The sequence below is a fragment of the Aotus nancymaae genome, unplaced genomic scaffold (assembly GCF_030222135.1).
Source record: "Aotus nancymaae isolate 86718 unplaced genomic scaffold, 86718_ANA_hifiasm-v0.15.2.pri h1tg000038l, whole genome shotgun sequence".
NCBI lineage: Eukaryota > Metazoa > Chordata > Mammalia > Primates > Aotidae > Aotus > Aotus nancymaae.
In genome coordinates this window covers 989,012-1,011,276 of record NW_026988452.1, presented here as the reverse complement: position 1 = coordinate 1,011,276, position 22,265 = coordinate 989,012, and the positions used below count along the sequence as shown (strand labels likewise).

At 40.8% G+C, this 22,265-nt stretch overlaps 1 protein-coding gene across 9 annotated transcripts in view; it reads left to right on the top strand.

Annotated features, from left to right (window-relative positions):
* Positions 1-21,144, top strand: part of NKTR (natural killer cell triggering receptor) — a 45,362-nt gene extending 24,218 nt beyond the window's left edge. For 4 of the 9 annotated variants that reach the window (XM_021666609.2, XM_012460105.2, XM_064360096.1 and 1 more), the window contains 10 exons: positions 2,031-2,060; positions 2,636-2,781; positions 4,062-4,284; positions 5,079-5,234; positions 8,222-8,309; positions 8,862-9,007; positions 10,169-13,057; positions 15,453-15,548; positions 16,281-16,337; positions 16,841-18,502. In XM_021666609.2, coding sequence (XP_021522284.2) covers positions 2,031-2,060; positions 2,636-2,781; positions 4,062-4,284; positions 5,079-5,234; positions 8,222-8,309; positions 8,862-9,007; positions 10,169-13,057; positions 15,453-15,548; positions 16,281-16,337; positions 16,841-17,228 — 4,219 coding nt within the window. In that variant the 3' untranslated portion in view covers positions 17,229-18,502. Of the gene's footprint in view, positions 1-2,030; positions 2,061-2,635; positions 2,782-4,061; positions 4,285-5,078; positions 5,235-8,221; positions 8,310-8,861; positions 9,008-10,168; positions 13,058-15,452; positions 15,549-16,280; positions 16,338-16,840 lie in introns of all 9 variants that reach the window. The other 5 variants (XM_012460110.2, XM_012460109.2, XM_064360095.1 and 2 more) reach the window with 5 other exon arrangements.
* The last annotated feature ends 1,121 nt before the right edge of the window (positions 21,145-22,265 follow it).

The window sequence follows — 22,265 nt, the reverse complement described above, 5'->3', positions numbered from 1 at the left end:
TGTGCTCCAAAGGTTTGCCAGAAGGTAGTTTTTACAGCCTTTCTATTAGCCAAGATGGCAAATTGAATTGGGCTCTTCATGTTATTAGAAAAATGTGTAGGCTTTCCCCAGTACTGCAAGATCTGTGAGTTATGGGAAAAAGGATCAGGGAAGGAGAAGGGATATAGCTCATCAGGAAACCATACATTGTTTTTACTTCTGCATATTTGGGCCGATCCCTTACATTGTAGAAAAATTTTACTTTTTTAAAAGCATTCTTGGCTGGGCGTGGGGGCTCACGCCTGTAATCCCAGCACTTTGGGAGGCTGAGGCAGGCGGATCCAGCCTGGCCAACATGGTGAAACCCCATCTCTACTAAAAATATAAAAATTAGCTGGGCGTGGTGGCGCATGCCTGTAATCCCAGCTACTTGGGGGGCTGACGCAGGAGAATCACTTGAACCTGGGAGGTAGAGGTTGCAGTGAGCCGAGATTGTGCCATCACACTCTAGCCTGGGCAACAGAGCAAGACTCCATCTCTAAATAAATAAATAAGTACTCTGTACATCTTTCATATAATGGAATCACTGTCTAGCTTCTGTACTAATTTCTTGTCTTCAGTGTACTTTGGTAAAGCTTTATAATTAAAGCACATTTCTGTCTTAAAGTTACCATCCAAAGTGGTTTCTAGATGCTAGTTTAATGGTTTAAACACTAGTGGCTCACTAATTCATTAGTTTCTGTTTTCTTTTTTTTTTTTTTTTTTTTGCTGCCTGTTTTTATTTTTATAATTACATTTGGCCTGAATTTCCACTTTTCACTCTTCTAAGGAATATTTTATATTTGTAGTTTTAAAACTTAGTATTTCTTTTAAAATTCTGGGACTTCTTAAGTTGACATTTTACTTTTTAAAAATTAAATTATGTAGTGCTCTTACAGAGCTGAATATTCTTAATGTAAGTATAAACATTACAAATCCTTGTACAATAAGGATTTTTAGCATTGTTATGGTTGAAAACTGGGTTTGGTTCACTTACATGTCTTAAAATTGCTTTAAAATGAATGCAAAAATTTATGTGGCAGCTTCTAGTACAGTTGACTGCTTTAACGTGGCCTGACATCTAGTGATATTTTTTTCTCTCTCAAATTTGTTTTCTATTTCTTAAATATCTATTTCTCATTCTTATAAATCAAGATGCTTGTGGTGTATAATTCTGAGTCTAATTATCTGCTTTTGAATTTTTTCCACTGCAATTCATATAATGTGAAGATCTATGAAAATGCTATGGGAAAACTAGCTTGGGTTCAAAATATCTTAACCAAATATACCCTGCAGATTGTCTGACAGTTGGTGACTGTAGAAGAAGCCGGTTCGGTGTTTTCTGGGTGATGGAAATTTAAAATGCCTGTAATGCTAGACATCATTACTTTGCTATCAGGAGGGTTGGCAGATTGCAGCTTTTCCCCCTATCGCATTTTCAGTTGCTGTGTCAGCTTCACCTTGGGTGAAGGAAGTGGGGCAGGAAGTTCTGGAAACAGAGCTCCAAGGCCTACCTCTGTCTGCCTGCCTAAAAATGCAGACTGACTCGATATGAGACATCACAAATAGGAAAACATTTACATGCATGGGGCAAATGTTAATCACACTTTCTTTCCATAGGGCAAATAAGAGGTGCTTTTCTTATTTAATTATGCTGATACATTTTGAGGGTTTTTTAAAAGTGTTTTGTTTTGTTTTGGATTTGAGAGTAACTTTAATTTTTATGTGTATTCATGCTATATATTTATGGGTATAAGTCAAACCTATTTCATATATTATGTATACATACATATAGTCTAATAGAGATGATTGTGAGGTTTTTTTAATTAGTAAAATGGCTACTATTGCTGTTTTGGGGTCTTTAAGGTTAGATGTATATCATGTTTAACTTTTTCCCTTATCTTTTTATCTTTACTTCTCTGTTCTCTACATGCTGTGTTTAAACCTTTCTGCTCTCTTCACCTGAACACACCGTGTTTGACATCATATTTGTGTTGCTGTTTATTACATAGTACCACAAAGCCTGCTCCACACCTGGATGGGTAAGAGTTATATTCTTACTACCTTGGGGAAGTGTTTGGGTGGCCAGCCATAAAGACAGATTGGACCATGGTTGAGCCCTCAAGGGAGTGCTGTTGATGTCGGGTTAATCTCACAGCCAGCCTCTTCCTTAGGATCACAAAATAGAGTCATTTTGAGACCCCATGGCTCTCATGTCACTGAAGGATCCATTAATCTGTCCTCATGGATGGGCTTCTCAGCAGTACAGTTTTTTTTTTAAGTTTTCAAAATGGGCCAGATAGTAAGCAGCACAATTTCAAGTGTCCCTGTAAGGAGGGTTTCAGAGTGACAAGTGAAGTCTGAATGTTACCAAACTCTATCTAAAATGGTTAAGAACCATTGTTTTAAAGGCAGAAAACCGAGGCCCAGTTTGCATAATTGTTTACTTTTATGAAGCAGATTTCAAGTTCTCATTCTTTCTAGTTGCTTCTTACAACAAACAGTTTGGTTTTATTTTCAGGTCTGTGGACATGTCATTGATTACAGTTAATTGTCTTGATTATTGTTTGTAGCTTAATTATCAAACCAGTTGTTTCTTGAATTTGTATTTTGACAGGGTGCATGTCGTCTTTGGACTGGTTATTTCTGGTTTTGAAGTAATCGAACAAATTGAAAATCTGAAAACTGATGCTGCAAGTAGACCATATGCAGATGTGCGAGTTATTGACTGTGGAGTACTTGCCACAAAATCAGTGAAAGATGGTAAGAACTTTTTTGACAGACGAAGCTAAGACACAGGTAAAGCAGTGTTGAAGACTGTAACTGGATTTGAGTAGTGGAACTAGTGGTGTAACAGTAGCCGTTGGTGCCTCTGAATCATACCCTACACATTTAATCTTGTAGCGTGTCTTGTCAAATCCTACCTCCTCTTCCTTTTCCTTGCCACCAGCCTGATCCAAACCACCAGTATTTTGTGTCTGGATTACTACGGTAGCCTCATAACTGTTTACCTTGCCTCTGTCCTATAATCTTGTCAGCAGCAGTAGCTTCCTAACTGGTCTTACTGCTTATGTCCTAGGACAGCTATGGTCTGTCCTTAACAGCAACCAGAGTGATCCCTTTGAACCATAATTTGCATTCATGTCATGCCTGCTCAGAACCCTTGAAGGGCTCCCTTCTCAATCTTGCAGAGCCTAAGTCTTTACAGTGGTCCCTAAGGCACTGGCTGGTCCGGCTCTCTGCTGTCGCTCTGAACTCTCCCCTTATTCATTGCCTTCCAGGCATACTGACCTCTATTCAGACATGCCAGCCACTCAGGGACTTTGTGCTGTCTGTTCTCTTTGACTGGAACACCCTCCATTAAGATACCTGCATGACATCCTCCCTTAATTCTGTAGGTCTCTGTTGAAATGTTATGTTAAACTCTCCCTAATCTCCCTGTTCCCTTTACCCTGCTTTGTTTTTCTGTCTTAGCACTTATCATTTGTCATCTTATGCAGGTCTTTCTTTCTTTTTATTTATTTTGAGATAGACTCTTGTTCTGTTGCCCAGGCTGGAGTGCAGTGGCACAGTGTCAGCTAACTGCAACCTCCACCTCCTGGGTTCAAGTGATTCTCCTGCCTCAGCCTCTGGAGTACCTGGGATTATAGGCATGCACCACCATGCCTGGCTAATTTTTATTATTTTTAGTAGAGACAGGGTTTCACCATGTTGGCCAGGCTGGTCTCAAACTCCTGACCTCAAGTGATCTGCCTATCTTGGCTTGCCACAGTGCAGGGGTTACAGGTGTGAGCCACCGCCTTTATTATGGGTGTGGCCTATTTCTTGTCATTTAACCCAGCTAGAATTTAGGCTTCATAAGGACAGGGGACTCATTACCTTACAATCTTGCCAGTAATTTTATTATAAACTTGAAAAAACTACATTTCATTTTTTGTTTGCTGTATGTAAAGCATATTTTGATATTCAGTAATCATAGTTTTTACTCCGAAGCGTAGGCACTGAAATTTAGTACTAATGTTTTTATTAATGTTTCTTAAAAGTTTTTGAGAAAAAAAGGAAGAAACCAGCTCATTCAGAAGACTTGGATTCCTCTTCCAATTCCTCTTCCTCTTCAGAATCATCTTCAGAAAGTGAAATTGAACATGAGAGAAGCAGAAGGAGGAAACATAAGAGGAGGCCAAAAGTTAAACGTTCTAAAAAGAGGCGAAAGGAAGCAAGCAGTTCAGAAGAGCCAAGGAATAAACATGTAATGAGCCCAAAAGGGTACGTGTTGAACACCAATGTACTCTTACCTAAAAACACACACTCCGGAAAGGGAAGAATATGTATAATTCTGTAAACTCAATTTTATTAGCCGTTACTGAAAAAGGATGGTATTTTTTAAACTTTATCTCAATTGAAATCTGCCAAATCTAGGAGTTGGTAGTGTAGGCATTTCATTTCAAAGATTGTGTGTGTTTTCAGTTTTCAGGTGAAAATAGTCCTAAGAATTGTTTGGGTTTTTTTTGTTTTTTATTTTTTTAAGAGACAGGGTCTTGCTCTGTTACCCAGGCTGGATGGAGTACAGTGGCACAGTCATAGCTCACTGCATCCTCAACCTCCTGGGCTCAAGAGATCCTTCTGCCTGAGCCTCCTGAGTAGCTAGGACTACAGGAGTGTACCACTATGCCTGGCTCATTTGTAAAGTTTTTGTAGAGATAGGGTCTTTCACTGCATTGACCAGGCTGGTCTCTGACTCCTGGCCTCAAGCAATCCTCCCATGTAAGACCCCTAAAGTACTGGGATTACAGGTGTTTGCCACAATACCTCGCTTCCTGGAACTCTTAAAATAAAAATGTTAGGGTCATTTAAGAATTTTCCGATCAGAATTTTAGCCTCTGGGTTTTTTCACTCGGTTGATAATATGTTCTCTTTGTGAAAATCATATAACTCTTTTGAGTGAGACTTGTACGCTATTGTTAATTATGCTGTTGTTTTAATATCTAATTTTATGTGCTTTTATTATGAAATGCAAACATTATACATTTTAATTGGTGACTTGATTTGTTCTCTCTAAGTCACTCTGAGAGGAGTGATACCAATGAAAAAAGGTCAGTTGATGCCAATGCTAAAAGGGAAAAACCTGTGGTCCGCCCAGAAGAAATTCCTCCAGTGCCTGAGAACCGATTTTTACTGAGAAGAGATATGCCTGTTGTTACTGCGGAACCTGAACCGTAAGTAGGATGACGAAACTATATGTTTTTATTTCTCTGAGAGACAATTCGTCAGCTCATTGCAGTTCCTACACTCACGTATGGAACATGACTCATGTTTGAAGCACGCTGGAAGATACTGTGGGAGTATCAGATTAATGACTGTTAACATACACTACCTTTCAGAATTCACATTCTAGTAGGGAGGGGAGGTTGGGCAAGTTGGTCAGGGAAGCTCCTATTGGTGATCTGGAAACATTTCATTCCTAATCTTCCTGCCTTTGCCTTTCATTAGAGGGGTGAGATTTTAGTTATCAGAATAGAGAGTTAGATGAATTCTTTGGATCCATTTGAGTGCTGAAGCATGCGTTCCAATTTGAGTAGTGCATAATTAATTGTATGATGATTGGAAATATAATTTAGTATCATAAATAAGTTACGTTTGTTAACTTGTTCAACGATTACTTCTCTGCATTAGAAAAGTGAATGTGTAGTTTTAGATTTGGTCTGAGAAAATAGTAATGTATTTTGTGTATTAGATTTAAGTTTAGAATTATTAAAAGAAAATGTTTCATGAAAAGAAATAGAAATACCATAATGGCTGGTATAATTGATAAGTTCCCTATGTAGAGTTATTTTGAAAGCTGAAAAGTATAAGAGTCCTTGTTTATAATTAGGTCTCTGCATAAAGTTATTTAGTTTATTAAATTTTTTTAAAGCCTGATACTGTCTTGTTTTAAAAAGCTGTTGCAAAATGGCATGTATCTTTGAATTAATAGCTTAACATATTATGTTTTCATTATTAAAAATTCTAGCTTGTTAACAGATTTTATAGTAGAACTTTAATTCCTTATAAGACACCAAGTTCATTGGTCAAATCCATTTGGCTTTCAGAAGGTAGGAAGCTTGAAAGATCAACTTCATTGTTATATGATAGGTGTCAGCAGTCTGTGATTCGTGGACCAGATTTGGCCTACTGGTTGTTTTTGTACAATCCATGAGTTAAATGTGTTTTTTATGTGTTTAAATGTTTTTTAGGGGAAATCAAAAAAGGAATATTTTGTGACGTGAAATTCCAACTAAAAATAAAGTTTATCTAAAAATAAAGTTTCATTGAAACACAACCTCATTCATTTGTTTACATTTGTTCTGCTGCAACAGGAGAACTAAGTAGTTGCAACAGAGTTTGTATGTAGTGCTCTCACGCCTTCACGTGCTGAGAGGCGCACTACAGATCACAGTGATAAAGCTATAACTCACCAGAATTTCAGCTGCTACACATATCCAGCCATCTGTGTGAAGAGATCTTTTTAAAGATGAAATACATAAAATCTCATTACAGATGAGCGTTGAGGAAGAGCATTAACATTATCTGGGAGTCTTTTGTATTTTCTTGTTTTTTTGAGACAGGGACTTGCTCTGTTGCTCTGTCGCCCAGGCTAGAGAGCTGTGGCAAGATCATGGCTCACTGCAGCCTCAACCTCCTGGGCTCAAGTGATCCTCCTGCCGTCTCCTCCTGAGTAGCTGGTACTACAGGTGCCTCGCCACCACCCCCAGCCAATTTCTAACATTATTTGTTTTAATAGAGAATAACTTTGAGCCCTAATTAAGCAAAGTTATTCCACCTCCCAAAAATGAATTGCATTCTTCTCATTAGTAGAGCTTTATTACAAAAAATGATACTCAGTTGTTGTTATAGTATTTTGAGTTTTGTCAACAGAACATTTGTGGAAATTTGTTTTCTTTCTTGAAATTAGCCAGTCACAAAAAAGACAAATACCCGAAGTGTTGAATGTTCCTCATATAAATGGAACCATATAATGCTTGGTTCCTAGAATAGTCAAATTCATAGAAATGGAAAGCAGAATAGAGGTTTTCAGGGGCTGCTGGTGAGAGCAGGGAATGGGGAGTTAGTGTTTAATGAGTAGAGTTTCTGTTTGGGGTGATGAGAAAGTTTTGAAAAAACAGTGGTGATGCTTGCACAGCATTGTAAATGTAACTAATGCCACTGAACTGTACATTTAGAATGCTAAAAATGACAAATTTTATGTTACATATGTATATATATGTGTATGTGTATGTGTATATATAGATCTCTCTTAAAAAGTATTTTTTAAATGCTTATTAATACAATGCCTGACACAGTAATTGCCCAATAGGAACTAGCCATTAAGGCAATAGTAACAGACACAAAATAAACTGAGGTGTGAAAAGATCTCATGCATGGAAGACTGTAGGTGTCACAGACACTATACTTTTATAGTGTATATGATGTAATAAGGCAGCACATTCAAAGCATTTAAGATGAAGGGGCAGCTTATAGCAGAGTAGGAGAGAGAGACAAACTATTAAAAAATGACCAAAGCACAATTAAGCATCAGAGTTAGCAATACCTTAGTGTTCCCTTAAGAACATCACTGGTTTGACAAGAGAAAAAGGATTTTCTTTAAAGATGATACTGGACGCGGTGGCTCATGCCTGTAATCCCAGCACTTTGGGAGGCCAGCATGGGTGGATCACAAGGTCAGGAGATCGAGACCATCCTGGCCAACGTGGTAAAACCCCATCTCTACTAAAAATACGAAAATTAGCCGGGCGTGGTGGCACGTGCCTGTAATCCCAGCTACTCGGGAGGCTGAGGCAGGAGAATCGCTCGAACCAGGAAGTCGGAGGTTGCAGTAAGCAGAGATTGCACCACTGCACTCCAGCCTGGCAACAGAGCAAGGCTCCATCTCAAAAAAAAAAATAAGATAGTACTGTGCTTAAAAGGAGAGCTACTAGTATCAGTATCATGTATTTTTACTCAATTGATTTTTTTTTTTTTTTAAGTTTTGTCATTTAAATGGTTTGCTTACAAAATAAGGTTATGTGGGATGTCTCATGCTACAAAAGCGTTGGATGAATGAAGTGTTTTGGTATTATAGGGACATGAATTCTGTGTTTAAACATTGAGAAAAATGCTTCCCCTTTGCTTATTTTTAATTTTCATCACCATCTTCTTTTCCTAGGAAGATTCCTGATGTTGCACCCATTGTAAGTGATCAGAAACCATCTGTATCAAAGTCTGGACGGAAGATTAAAGGAAGGGGCACAATTGTATGTGTGATAAGACTTTTTTGAAATTATGTATCTAAATAGGAAAAAACGTTTACCTATCATCAATATCCTAGCTTTAATTTTAGATATAATATAAAACCTATTCAAGGAACTAATTTTATTTTCCATAGCTATGGGAAGGTGTTGCTGTTAGATCAAAGTATACTGTTGTGTTTGAATGGGTTTAATTGAGTATGAAAAGAGGAACATGTAAAACCATCAGTGAGTATGCTGAGAAATCTGGCATGTTGAATAATCTAGGCTAATGAATGTATTCGTTAAGACTTTGACGAGGAAAAGTTTGTGTGCATTAAAGGTGAATCTCAGCCTTGCCCATCTTTTTTAATGCCTTGTTTGAAATAACTTCACCCGAACCTAAAATAAAAGTTAAAAAGAAAAAAAAGAAAAAGAAATAACTTGAGACCACCCTTTTGGTAACCTAAGTCATTGCCTTTGATGGGATGATCTGAGATTGGGTCTTTTACTTGACTCTGTCCTATAGCAGACTGTCAAGATGCATTTTTAAAAACAGTATTCTCTTTGTTTTTAAAGCGTTATCACACACCTCCAAGGTCAAGATCCTGTTCTGAGTCAGATGATGATGACAGCAGTGAAACCCCTCCTCACTGGAAAGAGGAAATGCAGAGATTACGAGCATATAGACCACCTAGTGGAGAAAAGTGGAGTAAAGGAGATAAGTAAGAGCTTTGAGTATAAGCACAATCCTGCATCTGTTATATTTTAAGTGTTAAAGGGATTAGATACAATTCTGGACGTTTCATTAAAGATTCACAGTCAGAATTAGACTCTGACCAAAGGAAATACATTTGGGACTTCTTGGTGAAAGTAGTACTCTTAACTGGTTGGGCTTTTAAATCAAAATCCTGTTTTCCTTAACAGAAACTAAGCCTGTATCTTTTAATGACCTCTTAGTCAATTTTAGAAATGATTAGGACTTAGAAATTACGTAGCAGATTCTTTTCTAGCCAGCCAGGTCACTGATGAGTTCATTGGTAGATAGGAACACCTGCACTCAGTGTGCACATTGACTTTTGATCTCAGGGACTATTGCTTCTTTAGAAGTGTACGTATCTCTTACCTTCAGTTATGTCCCACAGGGGAATATTTATTTTAGGAAGGGGACAGGCCCCAGAATAGCTAGTGAAAAGTATGCTAATGGGACCCTGTGTAATTCTTCATGGTAGAATTCTCTCTCTCTCTGTGGACATCCTGCAGAGTGGTTTGGAATTGGGAAAAGGAATGCGTCTGCTGTGTAAAAGTGGCTCAGACACAGTGGTACTGGGGCCTTTCAATTCTGAGCTTTGACATTACCACTGAGATTGTAAAGCCTGTATCTGTTTTTGTGTACTTTTTCCTCAGTTTCTGTTTTAAGTAGTTTACAGTCTTAGGGGAAATCTGGATTACTTCTTTGAGGTGGAGAAAAAACAAGATTCATGCTAGTTTCAAGCAGCTGTCCTGCATATTTTAGAAAATCAACAAAATTGTCTGGGACCTTGTTTTGACATGCCCTCAAAAATTGTTCCTAGAGGCAGAGGGTTGTTAGCAGGTAACAGCCAGGAACTCTTGCCATTGAGTTCAGTAGTGTTCTTGTGATTAGTTGGTTTGATTTTCAAAAACATTTTCCCAACAAATGTAAGATTCTTTGCTTAGCTTAAAAAAAAAAATCCTTTCGTAAGTGAATATGTTAGTGGTTCTCAGTGTGTGTCTCTGACAGTGTAACAAGACCAGGCCTATAACTCTTTGATTCATGCTTCCTGTGTGTGCTTAACAAAGCTGTGTTTTAAGGCATAGAAAACATGCTTATAAATCACTGCATGAATATTATGTCCTTTCTGTAGGTTAAGTGACCCCTGTTCAAGCCGATGGGATGAAAGAAGCTTGTCCCAGAGATCAAGATCATGGTCCTATAATGGATATTATTCAGACCTTAGTACAGCAAGACATTCTGATGGCCACCATAAGAAACGCAGAAAAGACAAAAAAGTTAAGCATAAAAAGAAAGGGAAAAAGCAGAAACATTGCAGAAGACACAAACAAACTAAGAAGAGAAGGATTCTTATGCCGTCTGACATAGAATCCTCAAAATCTTCCACTCGAAGAATGAAATCCTCTTGTGATAGAGAAAGGAGTTCTCATTCTTCCTCAGTATCGTCTCATCACTCATCAAAGAGAGACTGGTCTAAATCTGATAAGGATGTTCAGAGCTCTTTAACCCATTCCAGCAGAGACTCATACAGATCGAAATCTCACTCACGGTCTTATTCTAGAGGAAGCTCAAGATCAAAGACTGCATCAAAGTCCTCACATTCTCGAAGTAGATCGAAGTCCAGATCTAGTTCCAAGTCTGGGCACCAAAAGAGAGCATCAAACTCACCCAAAAGAACAGCTTCTCAGTTAAGTGAGAATAAACCAGTTAAAACAGAACCTTTAAGAGCAACCATGGCCCAAAATGAAAATGTAGTCGTGCAACCAGTTGTAGCAGAAAGTATTCCTGTAATACCACTGAGTGACAGCCCCCCCCCTTCAAGATGGAAGCCTGGACAGAAACCTTGGAAGCCCTCTTATGAGCGAATTCAGGAAATGAAAGCGAAAACAACCCACTTGCTGCCCATCCAAAGCACTTACAGTTTAGCAAATATTAAAGAGACTGGTAGCTCATCATCCTACCATAAAAGAGAAAAAAATTCAGAAAGCGATCAGAGCACTTATTCAAAATACAGTGATAGAAGTTCAGAAAGCTCACCAAGGTCAAGGAGCAGATCTTCTAGGAGTAGATCTTATTCCAGATCATACACAAGATCACGTAGTCTAGCTAGTTCACATTTAAGGTCTAGGTCTCCGTCATCTAGATCTCATTCACGAAATAAATACAGTGATCATTCACAGTGTAGTAGATCATCTTCATATACTTCTGTTAGCAGTGCTGATGGAAGACGAGCTAAGAGGAATCTTAGATCCAGTAGGAAAAAAAACAGCGTTTCACATAAAAGGCACAGCAGCAGCTCTGAAAAGACACTTCACAGCAAATACGTGAAAGGTAGAGACAGGTCTTCAGGTCAGAGAAGGTACAGCGAGAGCAGATCATCTTTAGATTCTTCTTCAGACAGTGAGCAGTCAAGTGTTCGGGCTACACAGTCAGCCCAAGAAAGAGAGAAGCAGGGCCAAATGGAAAGAACACATAATAAACAAGAAAAAAGCAGAGGTGAGGAGAAATCCAAGCCTGAACGGGAATGCCCTCATTCAAAAAAAAGAACTTTGAAAGAGAGTCTTTCTGATCACTTTAGAAATGGCAGTAAGCCCAGAAGGAAGAATTATGCTGGGAGTAAATGGGACTCTGAGTCAAATTCAGAACGAGATGTAGCTAAAAACAGTAGAAATGACTCACAGCCATCCTCTGACAAGGAGGAAGGTGAGGCCACATCCGATTCTGAATCAGAGGGTAGTGAAATTCACATCAAAGTCAAACCCGCAACAAAGTCGTCCGCACATACTTCACTGCCTGATGATAAGGTCGCTTGGAAATCAAGCAAACAGCGCACATCAACCTCGGATTCTGAGGGGTCTTGTTCCAATTCTGCAAACAGTAGAGGAAAGCCACAGAAGCACAAACATGGGTCAAAGGAAGATCTTAAAAGAGAACACACCAAAAAAGTGAAAGAGAAATTGAAAGGGAAAAAAGACAAAAAGCACAAGGCTCCAAAGCGAAAGCAAGCATTTCACTGGCAGCCTCCGCTAGAATTTGGTGAGGAGGAGGAGGAGGAGGAGGTTGATGACAAGCAGGTTACTCAGGAGTCAAAAGAGAAAAAGCTTTCTGAAAACAGTGAAACCGTGAAAGATAATATTCCAGAAACAGAGAAATCATGTGAAGAGGGCAGCCTTTCAGGTAAACATCATACAGTGACTGTTTCATCAGATCCTGATCAGTTTACTAAAGATGATAATAAACGCAGCATTTCTCCCACAGCTTTAAATGCTGAGGAAAATGTGGCCTGTTCGCAAAGCATTCAGCATGTTGAAGAACGTGTTCCCAATGGAGTGGAAGATGTGCTTCAAACAGATGACAACATGGAGATCTGTACTCCTGATAGGAGTTCCCCAGCAAAGGTAGAGGAGGCTTCCCCTCTGGGAAATGCACGCCTTGGCACCCCAGATGTAAAGGTCGTTCTGAAGCAGGATATGGCAGCAGAACATTCTGAAGCAGTGGTAGTGAAACAGGAAAGCGGCACGTCTGAAAGTAAAGCATTGGGTGAAGTGAGGAAACAGGACAGTGGCTCTGCTAGCTTGGCTAGTGCTGGAGAAAGTTCCGGGAAGAAGGAGGTGGCTGAGAAGAGCCAGGTCAACCTCACTGATAAGAAATGGAAGCCCCTGCAAGGTGTGGGGAACCTGGCAGCACCCACTGCTGCCACATCCGGTGTTGTGGGAGTTAAGGCGTTGACCGCTGTGGCCGAAGCAAAACCACAAGGCTTGAGAATAGAAATTAAAAGCAAAAATAAAGTCCGGCCTGGGTCTCTCTTTGATGAAGTAAGAAAGACAGCGCGCTTAAACCGTAGACCAAGAAATCAGGAAAGTTCAAGTGATGAGCAGACGCCTAGTCGGGATGGTGATAGCCAGTCCAGGAGTCCGAGTAGATCTCGAAGCAAATCTGAAACCAAATCAAGACACAGAGCAAGGTCTGTCTCCTACAGTCACTCAAGAAGTCGGTCGAGAAGCTCCACATCTTCTTATCGGTGAGCAGTATTCTCTTGTTCTTCTCCCAAAGAGAGTCTGTTATTGTTTAGCTTGGAAGAATATCAGAATTAGGGACAGAAACACTATTTCCAAATATCTTGAAAGGAATAAGAAGTCTTGTGTGATTCAGAATTGAGGACGTAGGGAGAGGGAATTTCAGGAGGAGAAATTTGGGCTCGGTTTACAAAACTCTGTTGCTGTCAATTTAAAGCTCTCTGTCAGTAGAAATGAGTTCCCATGATAGGTTGTAAGTTCTCCATCTTTAAAGGTGTGAGGCTGCTCTCTTGCCAGTGAGCAGTGCCTTAGAATGGAATCCTAAATTGACAGAATATACAGAATTTGCAGATCATTACTCTAACCTTTCAATTTAGACATGTGGAAGGTGAGGGCCGGAGAGGCGGTTACCTGCCCAAGACATGCATCTCAGTTTAGATGGGGGTGGGTAGTGGTAAAAATGATAAAAATGATCATCTTTAGGTTTTTTGTTGTTCTTTGAAAGGCAACAGAAGAATTTAAAGCACCTTGATCTCATCTTTGTCACTCTGCACCTTCATGAAAAGCTTTTTGTCGTTGTTATAAATCACATCATAACTTTTGTTGTCAGCATAGAATGGATAACACAGATGAGAATTAAAAACGGAAAAAATATTTCAATGGTACTAAGAAATGAATAAGCTGTTGTGTTGCATTGTTTTCTTTTCCTTGTAAATATTTTATGGTTTTACCTGTCTCTTACATCCCTTATGATATTGTGCTTGATACTCATCATGTGAACTGAAAATAGCATACGAATCTGTGACATGTTTTTCCTTTCTGGTTATTCATCAGTCTTTCTTCCCTTGCCTACCCAGACTTCTTCCTAAACAAGGAGCCGCCGCAGGCCGTCTGTGCTCACGCTCTTTTGCCCTCGTTGTGCGCTTGCTGCTTTCCGTGCCTTCCCCTGCCCTCATCTCTTAGTTTACTGATGAAGCTTTCAGGTATTCTGATGGCCAGTGCCATGGCATGTTTTCAGCCTCATTTCTGGAGCCCTCTGCTAGCTCTCCTCCCACTCAGCGGGTTCATCTGCTGGTGGGGCTTCTCTTCCTCCGCGTGGCCTTTTCTCTCTTAGTTCCTGTTGCTAGATGCAGTTGCCTGTTGAGCGACGCCAGCTTCCTGTCGGCTTATGGTCTGCCTTAGCGCTTACACAGAGACAGCTCTGAGCTGTTGGTGATGCGGGCCACTCTCCTCATTTACCTTCCCATCTCTGCCTTGGAGTTGGCAGTATTTCATTTTGTAATGAAGACAGCGAGGCATAGAAAGGCTAAGGGACTTGTTCTAGGCTGTGCAGCTAACAGGTAGTGCACTGAGATGGATAAGCCTGGGTGCTGCCCTGCCTCCCTGTTTTGGATACCTGCCTGGCCTGACTTCCCCACTAGGATATGAACTCCGTGAACTCAGGAACTGTGTCTTACTGGTTCAGTCACCTCACAGGGTGTGGCTTTATAATTTTTGGTTGGATAAATGACTGCAATCTTATTAGAATATAATGTATTCATTTTCTTGCAGATAAACTGGAAGCGGGTCATGTCTTCCAAAACATAACTGCATACTGAATAAAACCTATGGTGATATTACATAATGTCACCTATACACAGAGGTATTCTTCTGTTGTTGAATGACAGGCTTAAGTAGGGGAGAAGGGTGAGGAGCCAAGTGAATTGTACTGCTTACGTTTCTGCTTGTTTCACTGAGTATTACAGAGATGTAAAGAATAGAAAAATGATCGAAGGATAAAAAGCCCTATGATACATACTCATGTACCTGCCATCTAGCTTAAAGAATAGAGCTTTGACGCACCAGAGCCATCCCAGGTGCGCTCCTGCCCCAAAGTTAACCGTTTCTTTCTTTATAGTTTTACCCCAGATGTTTCTATCTTTATGCAGTGTTATGTTTGCACCTTTTATAAATAAAATCCTTTTATATATGTGGATGTTCTACATTTGCCTTCTTCATTCGACCTTGTGTTCTAGAGATATATCCTTGCTGATTACATGTAGCTGTAGTTCATTCATTCATTTTCTTACTTCACAGTATTTCATTATATGTCTCTACCTGGATTTTTTTTAACCCATTCTGCCATTAATGGAGATTTGGCTTATTTTCTTCTCAGTGTTGCTGGTGTTATAAATCAGGCTCCTATGAACATACTCGTGCCAACCTTTTCTCGTTTTCTTTATTTTATTCCGTTTGGTTTTAACCATTGTTGTTTTGAGATCACTGTCGTATCCACTGTGAAGAGTTTGTGAGGGGCCTTTCTTCTTGTTGTGTTTTCCCTTCCTGCCCTACTAGTAATTTCATTTTAATACCATGGTGAGTTAATATAATTACATGTTTTTTCAATTGCTTTGATTGTAGATCAAGAAGCTACTCTAGAAGTCGGAGCAGAGGATGGTACAGCAGAGGCCGAACCAGAAGCCGGAGCAGTTCCTACCGGAGTTACAAAAGTCACAGGTGAGCTTGTGATGTCACCCTGCAGTGTGGTCTCCATCGTGTCCACTTTTTAGGGCTCCATAGGCAGAGGCGGGTAGTTGTTGAGAAGAATCATGCCATTACTGAATGTAATACTGGCCTGTTTTCTTCCTGTGAAAGAGGTGTGGAATTTGGACTATTCCTCTGTTGGGATCTTATCAGAGTGAGGCAAGAGAAACAGTAGAAATATTTAGGAAGCCTTGATTCCTGCCTCTACCTCCCCACATAGATCTTCCCTAACCTGGGTTTACATCTGCATTCACCTCTTGACATGGATAGAGATTGGGATAGGAAGACTGTAGAGAGGGGCCAAGAGGAAGAAGCACGTGTACTGGGGGAGGGGCGGCCCCAGACTTCTAGTGCTAGCTTCTTTCCCGCTTCGCCTCTGAGGTATTTTCTACTACTGCTGCGTCACTTTACTTACAGAAGTCCTACCTGTGCGACCCCTCCCCTTACTCCATCCAGTTTAAGCCTACCTAGTGACTTGATATGCATCTCAGAGAAGAACTGCATAAAATTGCATCTCATGAAATCCAATAGGCTTTTTTAAAAATCCAGTATACTTTTGATGTGAAAACAAAACACATACAGCTGTGGGATTTCACTGTATTTTCACCGTGATGGGCAAATACATGTCTAGATATAATAAATGTTTGGTATAGCTTGTCCTGCCCTGATTTATAAGATGATGGTCCTTGATGTGATTAATATTAGGACGTCCAGCAGGAGCAGATCCAGGAGCAGCTCGTATGATCCCCACAGTCGGTCCAGGTACGAACAGAGATTGGGAAACCACCAGTGGGGCAGAACTGAAAGGTTTTGTTTGATAAACTCTTAGTTCAAAGTGGTATTTTATTGAATAACTGAATGCATATATTTGTCTCCTGAAACCATACCTTTTCTAAATGAGGTCTTTTTGACAAGTTTTATGTGTTGACCCATTGTACTCCAGTGTCAGAAATGACAGTGTCCAACTGTAATGGCAGGTGTTTATTGAATATAGTTGCCTATAAAGAGCCACCAGATTCAAACTAACTCGTTAATGTTGTGATATTTTTCAATGCGGAAAAGAAATTAACATTTTTCTCTTTAATTATGGTAAGTCTCACTTGGGGCGATTGTTAAATGTTTCCAGTACTTGTTTTGGAACTGTGTTCCCACGCTGTCCCCTGGTGCCCATGTTCTAAGCTAGAACACTCTTAAGATCCTAAAAAGAAACAGGAACATAGGAGTATTTGCGTGGGAAAATTTAGTGTGTGTCGTTGCCGTTAAAGCAGGTCCTACACCTACGACAGTTACTATAGCAGGAGTCGGAGTCGAAGCAGAAGCCAGAGAAGTGACAGTTACCGCCGAGGCAGAAGTTACAGTCGGCGGGCCAGGTGGGTCTCTCTCCTTGAGCACACTGCAGGCCACTGTGGGCGCCTGATGTGGGAGGTGCTAGTCAGTGCTGTGACCTTCCAAGGACAGAAATACTTCCTCTTAAATCTGAACAACCTGCAAGCAGCCACTACAAGTGGCTTTTATATTAAGAGTTGCCAGGTAATATTTGTTGGTTATTGTTCGTGTTTGAATCTAAGAAGGGTTTTTATGTATCCACATATCTTGGACAAACCTTTCTTTTGGAAAGAAGGTCACCCACACCATGGCCACTTGCTTAAATAGAACTACGTGCTAGCAGTAGCCAGTTTCTCATTGTTTTTTAATTAAAAAAAAAACATAATATCATTTGCTTCAGCATCAGGATTGAGGTTTATATGTTGCCAATTATTGAGTCAAATACATTTTTTATGGATTACGTACTATGTTTAACGTATTTTGGCTTCTGCGAAGGTCTTAGTTTTGTACTGTCCCTTTCTGGTGGCCTCTGGTCTTGCCTTCTCCTATCCATTGCGACTACAGTGATCTTGTAAATATCAGTATGATCTGGACGCTTCCTTGCTTAACAGGTCCAGCCTCCTCAGCGTCAACCGCAGCTCAGATTCTTTCTGGCTTTTCTCCTTAAAAGTGCCAGGACCTTTCCTTCTTCCTGGAGACACATGTACTCTCTTCGCCATCTCCCCTCTTGAAATGGCCAGTTCCCATCTACCCTGCAGGTCTCCACTGTCCCTGGACAACCCTCCCTGATGCCTAATCCTGGGATATGGTCCCTCCCGTGTGCCTCTAAGACAGCCTTTGTTCCTCCTGTGGCTGTCCTTGTCCCTAAATTATTTGTCTTGCCCAATATTCTGTTCTATCCTTGAACCCCAGAGAACTATACTTGGTTTCATTTGTGTGTGTGTGTGTGTGTGAGAGAGAGAGAGAGAGAGAGAGAGAGAGAGTGTGTGTGTGTGTGTGTGTGTGTGTGTGTGTTTTCCCATCATCTTGCAAAATGCCTGGCTCTCAGTGAATGTTTTTCAAAATAACTGAATGTGTTCATGCCCAGGGCCACTCCCACCCCTCTTTGGTTAGGTTTCCATTTCTTTAATGAAACTATTTGTGCACCTTTTTCCCATTACTTTCTCAGGTAATCTATTCAAATATTGATACTCATTTTAGGTAACATGGGAAACTATTCTGCTCATTGGTTTCTTTTTTTTTGGTGGTCCCAGCATTTGCATGAATGAATTTCACACAAATTTCCTAAGATGTGGTGTTTATTTTATCTTGGTGTTAATACAACTTGTCATTTAAAACATCTTTGAAAAGTCCATCATGTTGCCGTAGTCAGTACCTGCTGATCCACGCTGTGTGCTGTGCTGCATTAGAGCGGCTTGAAAACATCAGTAGTGCTAGAAAAAGCTGTAAGAGGAATTCACAGGTTTTATAGTTACAAGGTTTTTGTATATTTTGTTTTGTTATTACAGGAGTTGTAGATCTTATGGCTCTGACAGTGAAAGTGACCGAAGTTACTCTCATCACCGGAGCCCCAGTGAAAGCAGCAGATATAGTTGAAAGGTCCTTTTTTTGGATACAAATTATATTTTATTTGTAAATATCTGGCAACTTAAAAGCTTAAGAAACTTAATAACAGTCTGTTGTTCTGTTTCAATATCAGAGATGAATTTCAGAGATAGACACTTCTTAATTGTTACTCGTTCATTTACATGTGTGCAGAAGAATTTAAAATACAGATAGGTCTCCTAAAAATATTTTTATGCCACATTTTACAGTAGCCAACTATGGAAATGAACTTCATTTTCTTGAATCAAGAAATCGTGAAATTTATCTAAGTATAATTTACAATATTATTTTAAGACTATTTCTCTCTATCTCACGTATTCCTTAGAATACAGATCCTTTTTGCCTGTTTTCCTGGTTTTAGCATATATGCTGCCAAGCGTAGAACTGTGAAGGAGCGCTGTTAAAGGCGGCCAAGTGTTTGCACACTGATTACATCGAGTCTTGTACGTATGTGCTCTAAAAACAGACCACCCAGAACTGATACTGTGGGTAGCCAGGGGTATACGGCAGTGGCTCTGGGGTTCTTAATTCATCCCTAACTTCTTTGATATTTCACAGGATGAGGAAAGTGGTCATCATACATCCCACACAGCCTGGATTACTTCAGGCTTGTGGGCAAGGCTAAGAAGACTCAATCAGCCTTAACTATAAACACCTGCACTGTCTCTAAGGCCTTACTGTTTTACGTTCTTTTTAATCAATACCGATCAGAAGTCTAGGTTATGAAAACAATTCTGTTCCGCTCACGCTTTGGTGCTTGGTAACTTCCGGTGCCTCTGTAAGCATCACTCTTAGATTAAAACAGCATCTAAGAGAAAAATGAAATTCAAAAAAATCACTGGCACCAAAAATGGTTTATTCTGAGCTGTCTTCAGTTTGACTCTTTGGGGGGCTTCTCTCAAGTACAGATGTGGGTTGGGGTCCCCTAGAGCAGGATTGACAACAGGAGATGTTGGCCACTCGGGTCTACTGTGTGTATATGCCTCTGGAAGAGTGAAGAACGGACTTCAAAAGTAACACCAAAATCTGCCCGCCACCATCCTGGAGACCTTTTGCAGGGCTTTCAAGTCTTTCACGTACAGGATATTACAACAGCAGCTGACCTGGCGTAACCAGCACGTTTTTCCTGTTTCCACTGTGACCTGCAGCTGACTCGACGAAGCCTGGCTTAACCCGACCCAGTGCAAGAGACGGGGAGGGAGATAGAGGGGATGGCATAAATTACATGTTTTCATGGCTTTGGGTGGTTCCTCCAAAAATAATTTGACCTGTAAAAACTAGTCTGTTTTTTTTTTCTAAACTTTACTTTGAATTTGTTCCCCAAGTGTACTTAATCACCTTAGTGCCAGTTTAATCCAGTTATGCAGAAGAAGTTAATATTGGATGCCTGATGGAGAAATTGGCACCACCCTACCACAGGCCTCGTCTGGTGTATTTGGGAAGTGGGAAGGAGCCCTCATTTGGAGGGAGCTGACAACCCTTGGTGGAGGAAGGGTGCCCTTGGATGTATTAAAATTGTCACCCAAAGAAGGTATGAAAACAGGGTAAGGTGGTCAGTTGTTTGCCAGGTCGATACACAAGAAAACAGGACTTAGGCCAAACAAACAATACTAGACACTGAATACAAAACAGTATGATTTATATTAAAGGTTGCCTGCAAAGGACAATATCACTACTACCCAGCAGGAAGAAATGCATTCAGAGCCCAAGCAGAAACTGCCAGATCTAATTAGGTTAAGAAAAGTTACCCTTGTCTGTTACTGTGTGACACGTCATCACCCATTTAGCAGTTCTGTAGCTTGTGGGTCTGGCGCAGTGTGGCTGGATTCTCCACTCAGGGTCTCACGGGGCTGAAATCGAGGGTTGGCAGGACAGCGTTCCTTCATGGAGGCTCTGGGAAGAGTCTGCTTACGGGCCCATTTAGGTTGCTGGCAGAATCCAGGGCTCAGCTGGGGGCCCCTCTCACCTCCTCAAGGCTGCCTGCATCCCTCCTTGTGTGGTCCCTCCAGCTTCCAACCAGCCTTCACGTCCAGCTCTTTCTCATACTTCGTGTCTCTCTCCCATCCTCTGTTTTAGGGGCATATGATTAGCTCAAACCCACAGATACATATTAAGGTCGATTTTGCATAGAACATAATTGCAGGAGTGCTATCTCATCATGTTCACGGGTTCCGGAGATTAGCTCACTGAAAGGGGGAGGGGCATTTTCAAATTCTGCCTGCCACAGGCAATAACTGCCCGTCTCAGCGGTTGATGGAATTTTATCCAGAAAAGATAGTCTCTAGAAGCCTCAGTTCTTTTCTCCATGGGAAGGGACAGCCGTCTGCTGCCACGTTCAACTTGTATGTTTACTGACAGAGTGAACTACAAAAATAGCTTTTCTTCCAAAAGGGGATTGTTGTATATTTCGAAGTTATTTTTTAATAAAATTGAATTATGTTGTGTATTGTGCTTCTTAATAGGAAATGCATTATTGGACTGTTTTTGTACCATCCTGTTTATTGCTAGTATTGCTCAAAAACTCTATAAAATACTTTTGTACATATTAGCAATGTCTAATTTGTATACACTTCAGTTAAATTTCCCTGGAACTTGAAAGGGGACCTTGTAAGAAATTAAACTATATACTCAGTCCAGGTCCAGGTCTGTGCCTGCTTCATCCCTCTGCCGGCCCCGCCAGTGAAGACGTCTCATCTCCCTTGGCAGCTCCTTCTCCTAGCTGAGTGTTAGTGGTGGGTGTAGGAGGTGGGGCTAGAGAGAATGCCAGGCAGAGGTGCTGGCCTACACAGGTAAGCATTAATGGTGTTGGTCTTCCTCCCCTGGAAACTCCAGATTTCCTCCACGCTGTTGTCATCCAGCTAAAGTGACCTGCATAAAGATGCCTTTGCTCGGGAGGGATGTGTCACATCCCATCTGCGAGTTGCTGCCTGGAGACAGTCCGATTACCTACAGCCTCTACCCTTCCCTCCCTCATGGCAGGCAGCACATACTACACCCCCCAGAGGAAACACTCATGGTAATATTTTTAGCATACACATGAGAATTTGCAGGGGAAGTACAATTAACTTTTGTCTCCGAGCTGAAAGGAATGTATTTTCTTAGTGAATACAACATAGCTTTTCATTGTAGGTAACTTCTCACTTGCAGATACTCAGTTTTTAAACTTAACAGTGGACTTTGGGCAACTCCTGAAATTTGTCAAATCTGGATGCAGTCTTTTAAAATGTAAAGAAACTGCAGGATCGAGTTCTGTTAGCGGTAAGCTTGATCAGCTGGGCAGTATTGGGGGGAAATGTGCCGAGGACTTTGGTCTCGACTGTTCTGAATTAGCTGGTTATTAAATAGGTGGGAAGAGAATTCAAGGAAAATGCCCCTGTTGCAAGAGATTATGGACACTTAACTGGGTATCACTGTTTAGAGACAGGAGGTGGCCGGGCATGGTGGCTCACGCCTGTAATCTCAGTACTTTGGGAGGCTGAGGCAAGTGAATCACTTCAGGTCAGGAGTTTGAGACCAGCCTGTCCAACGTGGTGAAGTCCCATCACTACTTAAAAAGAGGGGCTCTGCTCACTTTCTCAAGGCAAATGCTGAGCCCTGAAGGAGTATTGCAAACTAGTGTGGTCGGGTGAGAGGATGTTGAGCCACGCCTCACCAGGTGGAAGGGACTGGGTTCAGATTTCCAGAGGACTGGTTTTGGGAACAGAATTGACTGCTGCTGCCCACAGTGAGGTGAGAGCCTGCAGGCCCATGGTGGAACGA